Source organism: Zalophus californianus, chromosome 8 (genome assembly GCF_009762305.2).
Source record: "Zalophus californianus isolate mZalCal1 chromosome 8, mZalCal1.pri.v2, whole genome shotgun sequence".
NCBI classification, from domain to species: Eukaryota; Metazoa; Chordata; class Mammalia; order Carnivora; family Otariidae; genus Zalophus; species Zalophus californianus.
This window is the reverse complement of record NC_045602.1, coordinates 84297552-84312920: the sequence shown is the minus strand read 5'-3', so window position 1 is coordinate 84312920 and position 15369 is coordinate 84297552. Positions and strand designations below refer to the sequence as shown.

The 15369-nt window shown below is 38.3% G+C and overlaps 1 protein-coding gene across 2 annotated transcripts in view; it reads right to left on the bottom strand.

The window, feature by feature from the left end:
• The window catches only part of MRPS9 (mitochondrial ribosomal protein S9), a 62533-nt gene that overhangs the window by 15903 nt on the left and 31261 nt on the right, over window positions 1–15369 (bottom strand). The window contains exon 5 of one of the 2 annotated variants that reach the window (XM_035728814.1): window positions 3713–3794. The exons of the other annotated variant lie outside the window; for it this stretch is intronic. Within the exon in view, the coding sequence (XP_035584707.1) occupies window positions 3713–3794 (82 nt within the window). The remainder of the gene's footprint in view (window positions 1–3712; window positions 3795–15369) is intronic. 2 annotated transcript variants of the gene reach the window in all.

Below are 15369 nucleotides of genomic sequence, written 5' to 3'. Positions count from 1 at the left end.
GCCCTGCCCAAACTCAACCATGGCTGTCCAGGTTGTAAATGTCTCGCTCATGGGCACAGCCTTCTTCCACCACCAGCGTGGCCGGTCTTGGACAGGTACCCCTCGACCCCCCCCCCACCAGGCTGCCAGGCCCCAAGGGCACAGAGACCACCCTTCCGGCCTGTCTCCTGACTGTGCACACTGGGTTTTCTCCTCATCTAGAGCAAGGCTATTCACAGCTCAGTTGTACCATGGCATAGGATTTTCTTTTCTGCACGCACACATATATCCTCTTTAAAAATTCTTCCCTTTCCTTCATACTTTGGCTCAGTTGTTTCAGGAAACTTCTCTTTTTCTCCCTGTTTGTTCCTTCTGCTCCTGAAACCCTAAACTGAAACTCTAAATCATGTCTGAAAAGTATACAAGTTCTCCTCGTCACATGGCTATTAAGGAAATGGAAAGCCATCCATTTTGGGTGAGAAAAGACAGATGAGCCAGTGCCATCAAGCGTGGAGCTCCCTTTTCAGTACTCAACGATCCTTTGAGAAACTCCTTAAGTCTCTTATTTCTTCTTAAACTACTTTTTATTGTTTAAGACATTACTTGTTTAAACTGTCCTATATTTTTTACATTACATATGCACACCATATTCACTACAGTGTAAAATCAGTGGGTTTTTATTGACTTTCCCGGGAACCTGAAGACATGGACATATTATCGTATCCGTAGGAAAAAGGGAGTTCCAAGGAAGGTGGTAACAACCTTTGGAAAGTAACACATTTACAAAGTCTGAGACCACCACGGATCAGCACATTTCCTCCACTTTACGCTTTCCTATCATACTTCACTTCTGGGCAGGAACAATAAATTGCTTCTTTCTTCTTGTCCTCATCTTCCCTCAAAAACCTCCCTGCCTCTCCACAAAGACCAGATGGACTGATGATAGGCCAATTGGAAACAGTGTTCACTAAAACATTGTATGTTATCCTGAACTGTAAGCCACATCGGGACTCTGTTGTATTAGTTGCTGTGAGGTAATATATAAGTCTATTATACAAACAGTGACCAAATACTAAAAAGAGGAATTGGCATTATTACGGAAGATAAAAAGGTTAATTGATGTCAGAAAGGTCTCCTGGGCAGAACTGCACACATGCTCTAGATCTGTGGGGTTTTTTGTTTGTTAAAAAGCTTGGCCCACGACTGCCATGCCTGACAAAATTACAGTTGGCTAATGATAAAAACCTAGTTTGGCTTATGGTCTTTTTACCCTGTCACATGGTAAGAAACTGTATCAAAGAAATGGCAAGAACAAAGATACATTTCCAAGTGTTTAGGGCCTGCCACAGTCTTTGGGGGCTGACTCCTTGCTGCAGTGGGATCACTCTCCTACAGAACGAACAGCATCTGACACCCCCCACTCCCCCTGCCAAGAGAAGGCAGACCCCACCCCCGCAGCCAAGAGAAGGCAGAACAAAGGAGCAAGCAAACACATGAAGCAGTTTCAAGTTTTATCCTTTCCATTTTACCCAATGCCTGACTTCCCTACAAAACCACTTCTGTAAGCTGACCAGTGGATATTTAGTCACATACCATTTCAAAGTAACAAAGTAACAGAGAGCCTCTAGGAGGAAGCTCATCTGCATGATCTAGGAAATGAGGCTGGTAGGACTACAGCTGTTAATTAATAACACTGGCCATACAGGGCGCTGATTGGCATATATTTAGGAAAGCATTTGTCCTTTTCTCCACGCATAAATTTACTTTAAGATTCCATAAAAAGAAGTTTTGCAAATACAAGGTTTTATTAATTATCCGAATTAAAATGCTCAAGTTAACCCAAAAGAGCTGTAATTCATACGTGTAAACTGTTCCGATGAGAAATACAACAAATGCGAAGCCCCACACTGCTTGGGGAGTCAGAACACCCAACAAAATAAACTGCCCTAAATTACTGGAGTTTCACTAAAACAGAAAAGCCCAAAGAACTCTGCTCTACATAACAGAAACTATATTACTCAAAAAGAAAAAAACAAACCTTAATTAATCAGACGTAATTTGACATTTTCAGTCAGAGTACAGTAGCATTTTATCCACTGAGAAACCGATCGGTTTTTTGAGCAGTACCTTTCTAAAACACAGAAACCAACCCAAATCGAAGTTAGGCCCCTCTACAATGCGTAATTTCTTCATTCTGATGGAATGCAACAAAACATCTTGCCCTTGGGTTGCTCAGTTTCAGCCCAAACAAATGCAAATGGCGTGTCAGCTGACAGCTGTTTGGTAAGGCTCCCCTACACGACCTGCATGCTTTACTTTTTTCCGTGAAACTCGGGATGAAAGGCAGAAGGCAGGAAGAGAATTAATGTAGCATACAGTCTAAAGGCAATGCTACAACCGTGATTAAGTAGAAAAGTTAAAAGGCACAGATTTTCCACAGCTTCGCTGCGTGCAACCCATCCGTGTAACAAGTTGACAGGCCTAGCGCGTCAGCTCCATCATCCCCTCCGACAGCTAAAACGCAGCACTGCATCCCTTTTCAGAGAAAATTTGCGTCTGCACCATGAAGCGTTGTACATTATTTCTTAGCACTGCAGGGGGCTCAAGTCCATATGGAACCTTCACAAATATTACCACAGATCAAACCAGCGGCGTTGGGAGGCAGATTTGACATACCTATTTAAATGAACAGCAGGGGTCCTCGGGCAGCCTCGGGCTGCGGGGGCAGCTCGGCGGAGCGCCAGCCGCAGCTCCATTAGTCAGCAAAGACACACTCTACATTTATCATTCATTTCATTTCTGCCAGGGCAAGAAGCTCATTTGCCCAAGGTCAACAAAAAGCGAAAAGAAGGTTTTCTTTTTTTTCCCCCAGAAATAAATGTACCTGACAAGTGGGGATTTTGTCCTTTGGGTCTGTGGAGCACAAATAAACACCAGAGAGTTCTAAAAGAGCCGAGTGAATGTGTGCCTGGGATTCAAGCAACCTGAAAGCTGACTGAGGATGCGGAAGCCCAGTGAGTGTTTTTGCAACTTTTAAAAATCATTCTGTGAAGAAAATAAAACTTGACATCGCATTCTTAAGGTAACACGGGTCCTGTTGTCGAAAACCGGGTATTAGCATCTAGCCATTTTATTCATAGCACCCTAGGGAACCCCCAAATTTGCACGCTACCAAACACAGCTCTGAACCAACAACAGAAAGCTGTTCCCAGTACACTCAAACACAGATGCAAGTCACGGTGTAATAACATCATTTCTTAGGTCTTTTGGAGGCACAAATTCTAGACTCCTGATGCTGCACTTGCTTACTCTGAAAGGCAAAAACTGTATATGAATAAACAGAAAGTACAGACGACATTTTGACTCTCTCTGTGGTCAATGCCTTACAGCCCCTTGGCAGCAGCACATACTCATCCCCTTTCCAGCTTCGCGCCTCACCTTCTGCACATACGTGCATTATTACTGAGTGGAGCACTTACCTCCTAAAACGATCTCAATTTGTTAAGAACCAGCATTTGAAGGCCAAACCATCCTGATACAAATTCTGTTTATTAACCTTTAGCAAAAATGAATTAATAATATATACAGTCTTTTGACATACTGTCTTACCTCTAGAGGTCTTAGTTTCGCTCAATATGAAACATACTAGGTAAATCCTGAAGCCAAGCAAAATCTCTGGTACAGTCACTTAGCTTACAGTTCATATTATTAATCATCGATGTAATATACTTACATGCATTAATGAATAATACGACTGTTTGCCAGTATAAAAGAGAAAATGAAATGGACGGCCATCTTCTCCCCACTGGATTGCTAATAAAAAGCCAGATGAAAACAAATAAACAAAAATAAAAATTTATGCAGAGAGAGACCAAATAGCTATGTTTAACTGAAGTTAGGAGACATGTCTACAATTCTGATTAACTTTTAAAAATGACAAAACAGCATTAATATTTAGAATTTTAATATTTAGTTCAGCATGTTTAACGTGCATGCAAACTATTTAGGATATTTAATATTCCACACTCATTAACATAAAACAAGGTTTGTATCTTCGATAAAATATTCCTGCATATTTCATCATGAGAATTTCTAGAACTTGTTTTAAATAAACACACATAAAATAGCAAAAATCATCTTGTTGGAACAAAAAAATCTAGGTTTGGCTATAAATACAACACGCTCCCATATTCTTAAAAAGGGAAACTGATAAAGTAATAACGTCGTACATTCAGGAAATTAGGAAAAGGCATAATAAAACAACAAAGAAAAAAACTAAATGGATTTTTCCATGCCACATTACTTGTTCCAACTCTGTGGTGACATACCTCTGAGAGTTTAAACGTCTAAAACAGAAGGGGCCCCCACAAAGTGTTATGTGTAATTCCTTTTGAAATACAGATGGTCATTCACATCTAATAAACACCAAACAAACTGAGGAATGGAGTCACTGTAGTAAATAAACCAAACCTGACTCCACATCCTTTGCCCTTATTTCTACTGAGTTGTTTCTCGGTTAACCATTTATGGGAACTTCAATACATTAAAGGTATACTCCTCTGTCAATTACAGAAGTTGAAAACTCTTTTCTCCCAATCTGTCACTTCTTTTAAAAAAATTATTTTTTAGAGAAAGCATCTTTCTTTTTTTTTTTTAAGGATGAAGTGCTTTATCTTTTTTTTCCCCCCATGGGGAGGGTGTGTGAGACAAACATAGACAGCCTTAATGTGTTGAAATCCTGTGTCATCCATCTTTTAATTTGGTTTACAGTGTCCTTCATAGTCAAGAAGTTTAAAATATATGTATACTGTAGAATCTCTCACTTTCCTCTATGGCATGGTTTATTGGCTGTTTCTCACTATCATCCCTACTAAGGAGTCTTGTTAGACATCTTTTTCCTAATTGCCTCTCTCCCCATGAAACTTCAATACCACCAATATACTGTGGATCTGTTGATGTACCCGGTGGCCCTTTGGAGGGCTGTAAACATTCTAACAGCTCAGACATTTCTCATCTCCTATGAATCCATTTATGCCCCCCAGGGACAACATCACTCCTATGGAGAGAACATGTTTTAAGACTTTAGGCTTTCTAAAAACTATTTTCCTATATTTTCTTCTGAAAAAAAAAATTTTTTTTTCATGTTCAGAAATTCCATCTATCTGAATTATGTTCATCAGGCAGAAATCCAAGTTATTACCTTGTCCAGCAAAGAGAATCTTTATCCCATCACTTTTTTGATACTATACTCTTCTGTTGGAGTAAATCTTCTTTTAAAGATTAATTTTAGAGAGAGTGTGAGAGAGCACTCGCGTGAGCATGAGCAGGGGGAGAGGCAAAAGGAGAAGGAGAGAGAATCTCAAGCAGACTCCACACTGAGCACAGAGCCCAAAGTGGGGCTCGATCTCATGACCCTGAGATCACGAACTGAGCCAAAACCAAGAGTCCGACACTTAACCACCCAGGCGCTCCACTATGCTCTTGTGTTGAAATACCACCTGTACAATAAATAGAATACTTCTGCTTCTGAGGATAACTGACATTACACATAGGCCACTTTAAATGAATATATTTAAAACAAAGACCAAAATTTCATAATAAATTATGAAGGAAAGTCTTGATAGGGATTTTAGCTTAAAAAAGAAAACCAGATTCTTATATGCCAATGGTTGTGGATGAATTAAATACTTCTCCAACATCATTTTCACAGATTTCATGAAATCCTGCATATTTTCCAATATTTATAACTTCACTATGCAATCCATTTGCACTGTGTTGTTAAAGCAGTCAGTCAGAAAGCGCCTAAGAAAGACAAATATCATGGCTGCAAATAAGACTCTACTGTAAAAGTTGGGAGGGGTTTCTGAGGTGGGTCTCATTTCATGTGTGAGTGTGAGTATACAGAGGTGTATGTGTCTACTTGATTTCATAATACTTCATTCAATCTAAGATGTCACAGATTTTAAGATGTCCCATCATGTATCTTATACAAAGGAAGGAAAAAATGCTGGTCATCATGGTTTATATTAACTGTAAAATGAATCCTGTTGTCTAATTGCTAAAACTGAAAACTGTTTTAGAATTCACAAAATGCAGCATAAAAAACATGCTAATGCTGAATACTCTCATCTGGGCCACAGGTGTGTCTGTCAGAATACTGCACCACTACCACCATTTGATTAAAATAAGCTTTTGCTGCATTTTGATAGCGGGTAGGGTAAGGTTGCTACATTATCCTTACTTCTTTTTAAAAATTTTTTTCTGCTTATTGCACATTTACTCTTTCAAATAAAGTTTATAAATATCTCCCAAAAGTCCTATCAGGTCTTTGATTAAAATTATATGTTTGTTAATGATTTTTAAGGAAATAACTTTGCAGTATCTTTCTTTACAGGAACATGAAATCTTTCTTTTAGTTATTCAGGCTTTCACCTATGAGCTTTAAGTTTCATAATTTTCTACATAAAAACTTGCATATTTTTGTAAGTTTTATCTGTTTTAGTTTTTTTTATATATATTTTATTTATTTGAGAGAGAGAGAGAGAGAGAAACAGCATGAGAGGGGAGAGGGTCAGAGGAAGAAGCAGGCTCCCCGCTGAGCTGGGAGCCCGATGCGGGACTCGATCCCAGGACTCCGGGATCATGACCTGAGCCGAAGGCAGTCGCTCAACTGAGCCACCCAGGCGCCCCTAGTTTTTGTTGTTCTTGACATTGCCCCCTCATTTAACTATGTTTTCTACAAAATCAACTTTATGCAATATACCCTTCTTTCACTATTTTTTCAACAAACTTTTTCTTTAGAGCAGGTCACAACAAAGTTGAGAGGAAGACAGAGATTTCCCATATACCATCTTTGCCCCATATATGCACAGCCACCTCCATTATAAACATCCCCTAACAGTGTGACACCTTTGTTACAAGCGATGAACCTACTCTCTCTGGTGCATTATCACACTAAGTCCATAGTTAACATTAGGGTTCACTCTCGTACACCCGGTGGGTTTGGATCCACCACTATAATACTATACAGAGTAATTTCAGTGCCCTAAGGATCCTTTGTGCTCCACCTACTCCCCTATAAACATCTGTCTGCAGGTTTCTGTGTGGACTTAAGTGTTCAACCCCTCTGGATAAATACCAAGGAACACAAATGCTGGATCATATGGGAAGAGTATGTTTAGTTTTGTAAGAAACCGCCAAACTCTCTTGTATCTTTTTTGTATTCCCAAGAGCTCCTGTTGCTCATCGTCCTTGGCAAAATTTGGTGGTGTCAATGTTCTGGATTTTGGCCATTCTAACAGGTATGGAGTGATAGTTCACTGTTGCTTTAATTGGTATTTCCCTGATGTGAAGCATCTTGTCATATGTTTGCCATGTATGTATCTTCTGTGGTATCTATTAAGAACTTTGGCCAATTTTTAAATTGGGTCATTGGTTTTCTTACTGTTGAGTTTAAGAGTTCCTTGTGTATTTTGGATAACAGTCCTTTATCAAATGTCTTTTCCAAATATTTTCTACAATCTGTGACTTGTCTTTTCATTCTCTTGACAGTGTCTTTCTCACAGCAGAAAATTTGAATTTTAATGAAATCCAGCTTCTCCTTTGGTGTTTGTATATAAAAAGCCATGGCCAAACCCAAGGTCTTCTGGGTTATTAACTACTGATTCAATTTCTTTAACTGATATAGGCCTATTCAAATTGTCTACTTCTGGTGTAAGTTTTGGCAGATTGTATCTAACCTACAAGGAAATGGTCCATTTCCTTGTAGGTTATTGTATCTGAAGGCAGAGAGTTGTTCACAGTATTCCTTGATTATCCTTTTAATGTCCCTGGGATCTGTAGCGGTACCCTTTCTTTCATTTCTGGTACTAGTAATCTGTGTCCACACTCCTTTCTTTCAGTTAACCTGACTAGAGGCTCATCGATTTTGTTGATAAAACTGACATATAAAATTACCAAAGAACCAGTTTTTGTTGATTTTCTCCACTGATTTCCTGTTTTCAACTTCACTGACTTCTGCTATAATTTTTATCATTTTTTCTTCTACTTATTTTGGGTTTAATTTGCTCTTCTTTGTCTAGTTTCCTAAGATGGAAGCTTAGATAAGTGATTTTAGATCTTCTTTTCTACTATACACATTCACAATGCTATAAATTTCCCTCTGAACACTTCTTTTGTTCATTCTTTTTATAAAGATTAAATATTAGAATTCCCTTGCCAGAGGCAAGGCTGAAAAGTTGATTGTTCTAGACTCTTTCAGTACATTTATCTATGTTTACCTACTGAAATACAGAGGACTGTCTGCATGTTTTTTAAAAACACAAATGGTATTAAGCTGTATTTATACTACATACTTCCTATAGACTATTTGTCTTCCCTGTCCCCCAAATTCATGTCGGAACCTAACCTTCAATGTGCTGGTATTTTGGTGTGGGGCCTTTGGGAGGTGATCCAGTCATACGGGCAAAGCCCTCATAAATAGGATGAGTGCCCTCACAGAAGGAACCCCAGAGATCCTGGGTCCCTTCGCCACGTGAGGACACAGGGAAAGACAGTGGTCTATGAACCAGGAAGCAGGCTCTCACCTGCTGTCTTGATTTTGGACTTCCCTACCTCCAGAACTAGGAAAAATAAATTTCTTTGGTTTGTAAGCTACCCAGAGTATGGTAACCTGAATGGACTAGGACAACACTACACCATTTTCACTTCCTTTTCTCACCCAACAGTGTGTCTCATTTGTACTGATACAACTAGAACTACCTTTTTCTCTTTTTTTCTTTGTGGACTGAGAGAGGGAGGGGAGAGGGAGAGAGACAGAGAACGGGAGTATGTGTGAATGAGGGGAGAGGAGTAGGGCAGAGGGAGCGGGAGAGAGAGAATCTTAAGCAGGCTCCAGTGTCAGTGTGGAGCCCTACGCAAGGCTCAATCTCACAACCCTGAAATCATGACCTGAGCCAAAATCAAGAGCTGGCGCTTAACCGAGACTGAGCCACTCAGGCACCCCTGAAACTACCTCTCTCTTGATTATCAGCATATTACTCCACAGTAGGATTCTCTGACAGTTTAGTTAGCTACCCTAATTGGTAAACGTTTAGATGGTTTCTAATTTTTTGCTGACACATAATATTTACAATTTCTAATCTGGTAAGTGTAATGATCTATCATTGTTTTATAAAACATTGTTTCTGATCTGATAATTTCCTATGTTTACTGGTTACTTGTATTTTCATTTATGAATTGCCTATTTTCCCCTTTGCCTATTTTGTCAGATGCTTAACTGACTGAGCCATCCAGGTACCCCTGTTGCTTGCTTTTTAAATTTATACTGTCTTTTTTCCAAAGAGAAGTTTTGAATTTTAAAATAGATAATTTATTGATCTTTGTCCTTTTCATTTTTTTATGACTTAAGGACATATATTATCCATTATTTGATAGTTTTATATTTATCCTTCAACTAGCCACTTTAATTCCATTCTAGAATGTAAATTTCTTAATTCCAAAATCATAATGAACTTTTAAGTCTTGACCCAATTCTGTCATGTTCTGGATACACTCTATTTTTTTTTAAATTCCATTGAGTGGATTAAGAAACAGGACACTTCTAGGGCACCTGGGTGGTGCAGCTGGTTGGGTGCCCAGCTCTTGGTTTCAGCTCAGGCCGTGGTCTCAGAGTCGTGGGATCAAGCCCGTGTTGGGCTTCATGCTCAGCGCAGTCTGCTTGATATGCTCTCTCCCACCCTCTCCCTGCCCCTTCTGCTTGTGCTCGCTCTCTCTAAAATAAATAGGTAAATCTTAAAAAAAAAAAAAAGACACTTCTGTCCACAGAAATGCAGATGCCTACTTCCATCTATTTTTTAAAGACTGCTACAAAAATAAAACAGAAAATGAGAATAATCCAAATGTTCAGCTAAAGAAAATTCATCCTTACCAAAACCAATGACAAAACAGAAGGAAAGTGAAATGCAACACTCCAAACTGAATTAAATATTTTCAAACAAGCATTTGGGTTTACTAGAGAACACTCTGAATCAAATCTTCAAAATATGAGCTCATAATGGACAAAAAACTAAAAGAAATGAAACAACTTGATTAAACTCGGGGAAGAAATAGGAAAAAAGCTAAAATCATGAGAAATGTAGACTGACTTATAAATTACCCAAAGAAGTAGATTAAAAACATTATAAAGGACACTGGAGAAAAAGTAGAAAAACAGTCAAGAAAATGAAGAGACCAAAAAAAAAAAAAAAAAAAAAAGGAAGATGAGTCAGAGACAGACTGCAGTTGATGTGGAAAACAACCAAGGAAGGAAATAAAATTTATATAATTGGAGTCCCAAGGGGCAAAACAGAAAGTGGAACAGAACTAGTATTTATAACTATCAAAAAAAAAAAAAAAAAACCTTTCTGGGTGTAAAGGACTTGAATCTACAATACTGAAAGAGCTCATCGGCAGCACAGTAACCTTTTTTTTTTTTTTAAAGATTTTATTTATTTGACAGAGAGATACACAGCAAAAGGGGAACACAAGGAGGGGGAGTGGGAGAGGGAGAAGCAGGGTCCCTGCTGAGCAGGGAGCCCGATGCGGGGCTCGATCCCAGGACCCTGGGCAGACGCTTAATGACTGAGCCACCCAGGCACCCCAGTAAGCTAACTCTTAATAATCAACTCAACGTCATACTTCCACAAAGCTACTAACAAAGGTCCAAAGAATCCTTAGGACCACCAGGGAAAAAGATTAAATGACTTACAAGGAAAGAATAACTAGACTGATCCGAGACTTCTTAAAAACAACAAAGCAAGACATCTATAGAGCAGCACTTTCAGGAAACTCAAAAAAAGAAAGTGTGAACCAAAGATCTTTCCCTCCAGCCTAGCTGTCCTTCAAGTATCAAGGCTATAGGAAAACAATTTTAAACATATAAGTGCTCAAGAAATTTTGTAATCTATGAGATCTCTTTGAAAAATCCATTAGAAAATGAACTCCATTCAACCAAGAGATGACAAGGGAAACTTTAGCAAAAGAAGTTTCATAATTTAATTATAGATGTAAAATCAGAACAAAGATGAGTAAGAAGTGTATACAAAGAAATGTTAAAATAAATAGAATACACACGGGATACATATTTTTCTATGCGTATATGTAAATATGTATTTGTAAAGCTGGAATTCACTGTTTTTAAAACAGTTCCTGTCCACCAAACTACATACAGGCAGAGAAAAATCACAATTTATTTGTTACCAATGTGACTATCATGTTACTTAGATCATCATTACACTACATTCCATACTGACTTGTGGGGATTTGGCCACCAAGTCGTCAACTGGCAGGATGCTCATATCATTCTGCACAATCAGTATTTTGCCCTTTACCTATACTGTGGCATGCTTTTATGACAGTATCACTTAAGGGGCACCTGGGTGGCTCAGTTGGTTAAGCGTCCGACTCTTGATTTCGGCTCAGGTCACAGTCTCAGGGTCGTGAGACAGAGCCCCAAGTCAGGCTCTGTGCTCAACATGGAGTGTGCTTGAGATTCTTTCCCCTCCTCCCTCTCCTTCCCGCTCTGCTCCTCTGCCCCACTCCCTGCTCACATTCTCTCTTGTGTGCTCTAAAATAAAAATCTTTAAAAAAAAAAGAGTATCATTTAAAAAAAATTAGAACTCATAGTTTGAATATTTTTAATATTCAGATATCCAAATAATGATATTCTATTGTAATTCTAATACAGTTTTTAGTTTGTGGTTTGTATTTTCTGGGTGGGCAATCCTAACATCTGTGAATAATAACTGACTTATTCCTAACCTCTGTACCTTTTTTAATCCCACTGGTTAAGCCTTTCAAAACAATACTAAATACCAGAGGCAAGTGTGGGCATACTTATCTTATTCCTGAACTTAAGGTAAAGTAATCCAGTGGTATGTTTTTTAACTTAATGTGTTTCTGTTTCTCCTGATAGTTTTTCTCAAACTAATAAAGTTTCTTTTTAGTTCTAGTTTAAGAGTTTCATTAAAAAATAAATGCTGAATTTTGTTTAATGACCTTTTTTTAGCTATAAAAATATTTACCCCCTGACTCAAATAACACACTAACAAATTCCTAATATTAAACCACCCTTATATTCCTGGGGGTAAAAAGGTCCTCTGGTATATTCTCTTAATATAATGCTTTATTTGGTTTGCTATCATTTTATTTAATGAGACGAGACGAGACTACAGGTTTTTCTGCAACTTGTGTCCAGATCTAGTAATTGTGTGAGCCTTTAAAGTGAACCTGAAGGTTTTATTTTTTCTGCTCTGCAACAGTTCACATAATATAAAAGTTCAAGCTTTTACAAGTATGACAATTCACAGAACCTCTAGGCCTGGTGCCTCTCTGGTTAGATCTCTGATTACCTTTGACCTCTCTAGCTTTTAGTCTAACCAATATTCTCCCTAAGACAATTACTACCTGTTTGAGAGTCAGGGACGTGTGGCAGTGCTTTGGAGTCAAGACTGTCAGGGCCTACCTACATCCTACCTCAGCCACTTCTTGCAGGCCTGCAGTTTTGTTCTCTCAGTCAGATTGATTTCTTGGTTGTTCAGAATGATTTGATATTTATCTAGCTGTGATCGAGGGACGAAGCAAGCTTAGGGTCCCCCTACTCCTCCACCGTCTTAACTCCTCCCCTCTGCCTCAGCCAGTTCCTAGCTGTTGTTAAGATTACTCTCCAGGTTTTAGTTCCTTCATCTGTAAAATGGGGAACATGATAGTATCTACTTAATAAAACTGTTGTGAAGATTATGAGTAAATACATACAAAGCACTTAGAACTGTTGCCTGGCCCACTCCATGTTTCAATAAATACTAGTTATTAATTAGGATATATATTTTTTAAAGATTTTATTTGTCAGAGAATGAGAGAGTGAGAGAGAGAGAGCTCAAGCAGGGGGCGGCAGGCAGAGGGAGAAGCAGGCTCCCTGCTGAGCAAGGGTCCTGGTATCATGACCTGAGCCGAAGGCAGATGCTTAACCAACTGAGCCACCCAGGCATCCCTATTAATTAGGATATTTTTCAAATTAATTAGAATAAAGCTACCCACAACAATCTTCACTTTAAAAATATCCTCTGAATATTATTTAAAATGATTAATATTGTCCTAAATTTTATGTTTTCTTTTTTCCTTGACCAGACTTGCCAGAAGTTGATCAATTTCATTGGCTTTTCTGAAGAACTAGTTGGTTTTATTTATCCTACCTCTTCTTTAAAATTTCTTCATTCATCAATTTAGTTCCTTTCCTACTTTCTTGAATACTGAGTTCATTTATTTCTAGTATCTGTTAATGTCTCATAAATACATTTGCTTCTGCATAATACCTCTCTCTGCATAATACCTGTCTATATCGTAGGGTTTGATATGAACTGTTCTCATCTTTCTACATTTCTAAATAATCTGTGACTTCCATTCTGATTTCCTTTTAATCCAATAGTTTTATGGTTCTATTGATTTGAAGTCAGAAGATCTAATCTGTATCATTTCTACTTTTTGGAATTTGTTGGATGTTCTCTATTAACTATTACATCATAATTCTATTAATATTCCATTAGCATCCATATAGAAAATGTATTCTTTGTACTTGTATGTGTAGCTGTAAAATCATACTGTGTTATTCAAATTCTTTACAGCCTTAGTTAACAGCTTTTGCTATGAACATTTCAATACTAAATGCCTGGTACAAAAAGATTCATGGTCGTCAAATCCACTTAAAGGGTATTAGATTCTATCAATATCAATTAACATTCTTGTCTCATCGAACCACTCCTCGACCCCCCTGAATTCCATTTCATCTAGTGTTAGGTGCTATTCCTTGCGTCTGTCATCAATCTGGCATATATTTTTGTTTTTCCTGATATTTTTATCACTTGCCTTAAATAGTAGAGTAGGATTTTTATGTTAACTCTATCTGGAAGCTTCCATCCTTTAGTAAAGAAAGTGGTGGCACTTTACAAGCATCATAATCTATTCAAATCAAATTTCACTGATATTTTTTAACACAAAAAATGAGTTTGTCTTATGTCTACAAAGTACAGCAAAATTGGTAGGTAGGTGGCAAAAAATATTTTGCTAATTCTAAAGGAATCCTGTCTAAATATAGTTAACTGCAATATGTAATAAAATCCTACCAATACTGACATAGCTCCAAAATAACAGGAGCATTTTGCAGGGATGTCTAGAAGTTTCAGTTGTTACATTCTAGCTGATAGCAATAACAAACTTCTATTACTGAGAAGCTGGTATGATTTGAAAGAAACAGTTTCAGAGGAGCAGATGTATAAGAGATGCAAAGAGACAAAGACATGTGAGGAGCCTGTGAGGCTGAAAAATAGAGAAGCCACTAAAAATAAGAAAAAAAAAATCAGTTACCACATTTACAGAAAAGCCATTAAGTTTCTATGCCTTGTATATACAGTATTATTTCAATAAACTTGAGCTGCATCTTTAAAACTAATGTGTACTTTTTTTTTTTAAGATTTTATTTATTTATTTGACAGAGAGAGAGACAGCGAGAGAGGGAACACAAGCAGGGGGAGTGGGAAAGGGAGAAGCAGGCTTCCCGCCGAGCAGGGAACCCGATGCAGGGCTCAATCCCAGGACCCCGAGATCATGACCTGAGCCGAAGGCAGACGCTTAACCAACTGAGCCACCCAGGCGCCCCCTGATATGCACTTGTAACACAGCCTTCATTTATTATCTCCCCAAGAGCTATCAATTGAAATGTTATAGTTTATAATCAACTACGTCAAAGAAATGAGGAAATATAAAAGACAATATATTTATAAAAAGACCCCTAATTTTTATAACAAGATTCAAAACAAAAGTTATCATTTCAAGGAGCGAAGTGGAGCAGCAGAATGAAAGAATGCCTACCTCTGGGGACGCCTGGGTGGCTCAGTCAGTTAAGTGTCTGCCTTCGGCTCAAGTCATAGTCCCAGGGTCCTGGGATCAAGCCCCATGTCAGGCTCCCTGCTCGGCAAGGAGTCTGCTTCTCCCTCGGCCCCTTCTCATGCCCTCTGCCTCTGCTTCTCCCTCTGCTCCCGCTCATGCTCTCTCTCGCTCATTCTCAAAATAAATAAATAAAATCTTAAAAAAAAAGAATGCCTAGCTTTGAACACAGGTTAAGACTTAGCAGAAATATCAGTGCAAAACAAATACATTTTTTATTGAAATATCTGCTCTCTTACCAATCTCCATTGAATCAGCTCTAAAAGATACTGAGTAATGCCGCCTGCACAATGAGCATCTGTGGCTAGCAGGCTCTCCTCTAGGAAATAGACACATTTTTGCTGCAGAGTTACATGCTTACTAAGAGTCAGCTGTGTCCATTCCCAAACCTGTTTATTACAATTATATTTATTT